Source organism: Teleopsis dalmanni, chromosome X (genome assembly GCF_002237135.1).
Source record: "Teleopsis dalmanni isolate 2A chromosome X, ASM223713v2, whole genome shotgun sequence".
NCBI lineage: Eukaryota > Metazoa > Arthropoda > Insecta > Diptera > Diopsidae > Teleopsis > Teleopsis dalmanni.
The window spans coordinates 49,794,446-49,800,445 of NC_051848.1; the positions used below are offsets into that span (position 1 = coordinate 49,794,446).

General features: G+C 33.9%; 1 protein-coding gene across 1 annotated transcript in view; it reads right to left on the bottom strand.

The window, feature by feature from the left end:
• LOC119688394 (semaphorin-1A-like) overlaps positions 1 to 6,000 on the bottom strand; it is a 91,352-nt gene that overhangs the window by 84,329 nt on the left and 1,023 nt on the right. Inside the window, exon 2 of the mRNA XM_038103074.1 lies at positions 3,809 to 3,905. Within this exon, the coding sequence (XP_037959002.1) occupies positions 3,809 to 3,905 (97 nt within the window). The remainder of the gene's footprint in view (positions 1 to 3,808; positions 3,906 to 6,000) is intronic.

Genomic DNA, 6,000 nt, shown 5'->3' on the forward strand with positions numbered 1-6,000 from the left:
TATTTGATTTCATCGTGCTTTTTGCATTTTTTCTAGTGTAAATTATTCAAGGAATTTAACACTTTTATTAAACGGAATAAACGAAGTAAAAAAAATCAAAAGGAAATTGTATGCAGAAAGGGGGCTGGGGCTGGGGCTGGGGCTGGAGCTGGGACTGGGGAGAAAGCCTTTATACGAGAATTGATATTTGAAAATTCGAGAAATGTTGATTTGGTTTGAATTTTTCCTTGTTATCGTTTCGAGTTCTCAAGTCTATCATGCATAAATCGAGTCGAGAAGTTGCAACTTATTTGTTGCAAAGTACCTGCCACATACGGGTGTACTCGTCCTTGTGCCAGTACGTATCTGCAATAAAGCATTATGTGGAATAAAATAGTATGAAATTGATTTAATGCAGTTGGATGCCACAACTTTGTGCTTCAATTACAATATTTGCGCAGAGATAAAGGAAAAATGCTGGTGTTAAATGAATTGATTCCGTTTTCTCATGTAAAATTCGATAAATAAATATAAAATGTATATTCAATATAAGAAGAAACACTTGCTGGTAAATATTTACAAAATAATTTTAAATTGTTTAGTAGTTCATGAAAATAAAATACAATTAGCAAATAAAATTTTAAGATTCATATGAACAATGAAAATGAAAGCTTGGGAATGGAAACTCTTTTGAAGAGATTACAAGTAAAATGCATAATTGAACAAATTTCAAAAATACTGATTAAAATACATATAGACAATACAAAAAATATATCCTAAAGTTAAGCTATTTTATACGAATGAAGTTATCCTTTTTCCTATCAGATCTAAATATAATTTATTTCTAAATACTTCAAGTATTTAGAAAGTATTATTTTCCGAATAACATCAACGTTAAAGTACCACACTTCAAACGCTGTGAAAGTTGGAATGTCATCGTCGGCAATTCCCTGTTTTGGAAAAGCTCTATCAATCGGAATTTTCGCTCTCAGACTTCGCCACATGTTAAGGTACATCCACACCAAAGCGAACGCCGGTACGCTTAACTGCAAATGTTCGTTCGTTTGCAAGTCCGCGCTTTGGTATGGATGTCCCTTTAGGAGTACCCTCACCGAACAAAATATTAAACAATTACATTCAATTATAGTTCAAAACCAGACAATCAGTAATTGTCGAGAAAATAAAGACATGAAAATATAAGTGATCTTATAATATTCTACTCGTACTTAAGCCCATAGAAGGTATCACAAAAATTGTTTTTGATTATAAGCACCAAAGAGGGAGTAGATCCATACATTCAATCAACACATGTAGTAATTGAAGCTAATAGCATCCGTTAAAGAACAGGAATGAAATGAATATATTGAATATCTTAAAGATTGTATGTGTTAACTACCAACTCTACGTGTAGATTAGATTTTAAGAATAAGTCTGTTTGTTTGTTAATTCTATTGCAGACGAGTCTTTCAGTTATTTAAGATAAATCAATAATACTTAACACACATATAATCTGAAAATCTGAAGAGTGATACAATTAAACTGCAACTGATTTCAAACTGGTATAAATTTCAAATTTGTATTAAACTCAAGAAAACCTGGCTTAAACAATCAGATATTGGTATTGAAGATTCAGGATGTCAATGGGTTTGGGGTCACGTTGGAGTTTTCGGCAACAAAATATCACAAAAGGTATGAATTTTAAATTGATATGAATTTCGAATTGACGGCTATTATGTAAGAGTCCTAATATGTAAGACATATTGGAGACATATAGTGAGTATCAGGAAAACCTGGCCTAAACGATCAGATATTGATATTGAAGATTCAGGATATCAATGGGTTTGGGGTTACGTTGGAGTTTTCATCTACCATATCATATCACAATCAAAATCGCTTCTAGAGACCTTCAACCTAAAATGATTTAAAGATTGTATGTAACTAAGTAAAAATAGTTACATAAAACGAGGCCGTATGCTTCACTTGGAGAGAAGGACAGCAGTAGCTAAGTAAATATAATTTATCATTACAGTATTATTACAGAAATTTCGACAAGGTACTTAATATTGTTAATCACTTTACAAATCTGTTAAATTGAATGGAACTTGTTCGTTTCATGAGGACTACAATGAGATCCCAAAATACGTGCTGGGAGTTTGCCCGGTATTGATGTATAATCGGAAAAGTACTTAGGAGACCATATCATGTCGGGCGAGGAAATAAGTATTGGATTTGGCAACAAAGATGCAATAACACAATTAATTGAGGAAGTTAAACTTGTGGCAATTCTTTTAATCCATGAATAGGCCACAATAGATCTCTAAATCTCAGTTGAAAATCTTTCAATGCAATAACTTAATAATTTTATCGTTATTTATTTCTTTCCTATACCTTTTTTAATTAATTCTATTTTAAATAACTATTAACAATTTTTAATGTTCTAAGTGACTTTCATTTCTGTGGGTAATAATGAAGTGCATAACATGTATCAGCAACTTTTAGTGGAATATTTGATGTTCTTCTGGAAGACTTTTAATCAGCCCATGGATGAGACGTATAGTTAGCAATTTTATTTAATAAAAATTTAAAATTTCTACTCCATTTCAAAAGGAAACAAACTAACAAACAACCAACTCAGCAAGCAAACGGATGTCCCAATAGCCATTTTCTATGCCGGCTATCGTTTTTGCTGTGCTCAGGAACTCTTTTATATGGCGAAAAAATGGCAACATTGAATATTTTTGCTACTGCCAGCACCTCGACTAGCATCCTTGGAGCTCGGATAATTCAAGTTGCAGCAGTGGAAAAATGCATAATTTTCAATTTAACATTTCAGCAGTTGCTGCACGTTAAATCATTCATAATAAAAAGAGGACCGAGCGCAGAAAATGTAAATCTAAATACAAAAAAATGCAAAAAAAGGGAAAAAAATATAAAAAAAAAAAAAAAAATTATTAAAACAAAAAGTAAAAAGAAAATGAAAGGAAAAAGTAGATACCAACGGAAACGGCCAACTTTGCTGACAGTTTTGCTTGCGTCAACAGGACGTCAACAGTTTGTACTGAAGCATATCAAGAACTCCTTCAAATGGGTAAAAGGAAAATTTAACTCACGCTAAGGGGTTTTGAGCGCTATACTTAACAGCAAAAAGAGGAAAAGGGAAGATACATTTAAATTAAAAACAGAATAAAACAAAGAAAAAGGCAACAAAAATATATATTCCGCTACGCCTTTTCCAAATGCAGCAAAAAAAACAAAAAAAATGGAAACTGTGTAACAAAGCGCAGCGAAATAAAAATGGCTACCTCGCCGACTCCGGCCGGCGCGGCAGTGGGTCTGTTGATGAGCCCGACAATTGCGTTGACGGCCGGCCGGTGACGTTGTTCGCATTTTGGGTACATTTCAAAGGTGTTTCGTGCCGAATAGCATTCAAAATGATAATGACGCGTACGATTTTGATTGTGAATGCAATTGTGAATACGAATGCCACCAACAGGACAGGACGGACGGGATGGACGGGACGGACGTGGCGAAGTAGTGGAAGAATAAGGAAGTGAATGCAGTTGTATAACAGACAAGCAAAATGTTGATAGTGCATTCGAGTGAATTTCATTTATTATGCTAACATTTGCTTTTTTGTTACTTTGAAATTTTTTTTATGTTTTTCTGTTTTTCTGTTTTTTTTTTTTTTGTAAATTTTGTCCCTATTTTTTCTTCTTCCAGTTCTGCTTTTCAACGTCAACATAATTTAAAATATTCTTTGCATTGTCTTTTAGCTCTCTTTCTTTTTTGAACTATTGTTGTAAAATATATATGGTGTGTAGGCACTTACCTCGCCCCGACGAGCAGACTGTTGCCATCTTTACTGATGAGTTTGAAATGATCCACGACACTTTCATTTCCGATGAATTTCATCACATCTTCTGGATCTGCAAAATGAACAACGAGAAGTAAACAATGAATTAGTAAAGCGAAATACATTAAACTCCAAAAAATATTGCAAATTATTTTAAATTTTAGGCACTTAATACCGTCTTATTTAAGTGCCTTTTTAGGATTTTCAACCGAAATATGTGGTATACATTGTGACCGAAAGGTTTTCGGAAATTCTCATTTAAAATTCGCGCGCTGTATATTTTTCGATATTTTAAAAGTTTATGTAGTTTGGCGCACTGTCCTTAATTACTATGGCAAAAATGAGCGCGATCTGTCAGACCAGTTTCGTTTACGGCAGCTGTTGAAACCAGTTCACCTCAGTAGTGCGTTGCGAAAAAAACAATGGAAAAAAATATTGAACAAAGAGTTTGCATCAAATTTTGTGTTTCGAACGAAATTTCGTGTGCAGAATCGTTGCGAATGCTACAAAAGGCTTATGGGGAATCAGTTTTATCGAAAACTCAAGTTTATGAGTGGTACAAAGCCTTTCAGGACGGTCGTACGACCGTCGAAGACATGCCGCGTTCTGGACGACCTTCGACCTCTACCACCGACGAAAACATTGAAAAGGCAAAGGAAATCGTGTTCAAAAATCCTCATGTGAGTGTTAGAGAGATAGCACGAGAGCTAGGCATCGGTCGTGAGATGGCTCGTTTGATTTTGGTGGAAAATTTGTGTATGCGACGTGTCAACGCCCGGCTTGTTCCGATTCACCTCAATTTGTTCAACATTATCAACGATTTTAAGGCCAAACATTCAATAAATACCATCGAACAGCCACCGTATTCACCTGATCTTGCACCGTGTGACTTTTTCCTGTTTCCCAACCTCAAATTACCACTCAGAGGAACGCGTTTTGAATCCATAGAAGACGTAAAACAGAATTCGCAGAGGGAACTCAAAGCCATACCGGAAAGCGCCTAATAAAAAGATGTTTTTTTGATGATGGAAAGAAACGTTGCATTTGTTGTATCGCTTCACTAATGGAGCATATTCTTTGAAAGGAGATAAATAAATATTGATGAAGGTTAAGAATTTTGCGTTTTATTTAAAATTTCCCGAAAACTTTTCGGTCACAATGTATATTAATATCATACAATAAATTCAAATGCCTTAAAATAACTAATAATGTTATTTTGGATTTTAGTAATATTAGTATCCAAAAAACGGTAAAAAACAGTAAAGGTAGTAGTAAAGGTAGTAGTAGAAATGTTTTATGGGAGGTTTATCATAAAGGAGGTAGGAAAGTTTAATGGGAGGTCACTATTGGCTCTTCATATTTTTTCTCAAAAGGTGATATTTAATATTACCACTGTTTTTACTGTTATTGTTCTGTTTTAATTTAAATTGTATTATATGTATGTTATGTTATGTTACGCCTTTTCCGAGTTAATGCATCTGGGCACTTTTACTCTATGATGGCTTGGGGGTTTCAGCAGAGTCCCACCCATCTTACTGACTAATTTGAGTATTCCTCATAATCTTCATTATTCAATGATTGATCTAAAATCTGCGTACCACACTGTGCGGTTAGTGATTACTCTGAGAATAGACAGTGCTAAGTAAGGCAGCCTATCCATTTTCGCTTATAGCTTCAGAGCTCTGTCCCTTATGTATTTTTTGACCAGATCTATTCTAGGGTCTCTTAGCATGTCATTCGTGCAATATATGTATGTGTGTATGAGCAAGTATGAATGTACATAAGTATCAAGTCAATTGAGAAGACAGCGCATGTTGAGATAGTTATAATTTCCTATAAAAATGAGTACAAATATTGGTTAGACTATAATTGATAAAATTCAAGTACTTGACTAATTTTTACATTTAAAATACAAAAAAATTTCAAAAAAATTACTAACTGATATATCAGTTTCAGTTGACAATATCAGAGAACCACTTTCGAAATGTCTATATCTTGAATACCAAAGTACAAAGATACACAGGAGCTGTAGTGGGAATTCCGTATCGTAAATATGGCATAATTTATTACTAAATAGAGTTAGAAGAGAGGAAAGCTGGAAATAAGTGCAGATCTTATATTGGAGAACAGATATGTTTCATAGAGAAATGATATTTCATGCTCAAAAA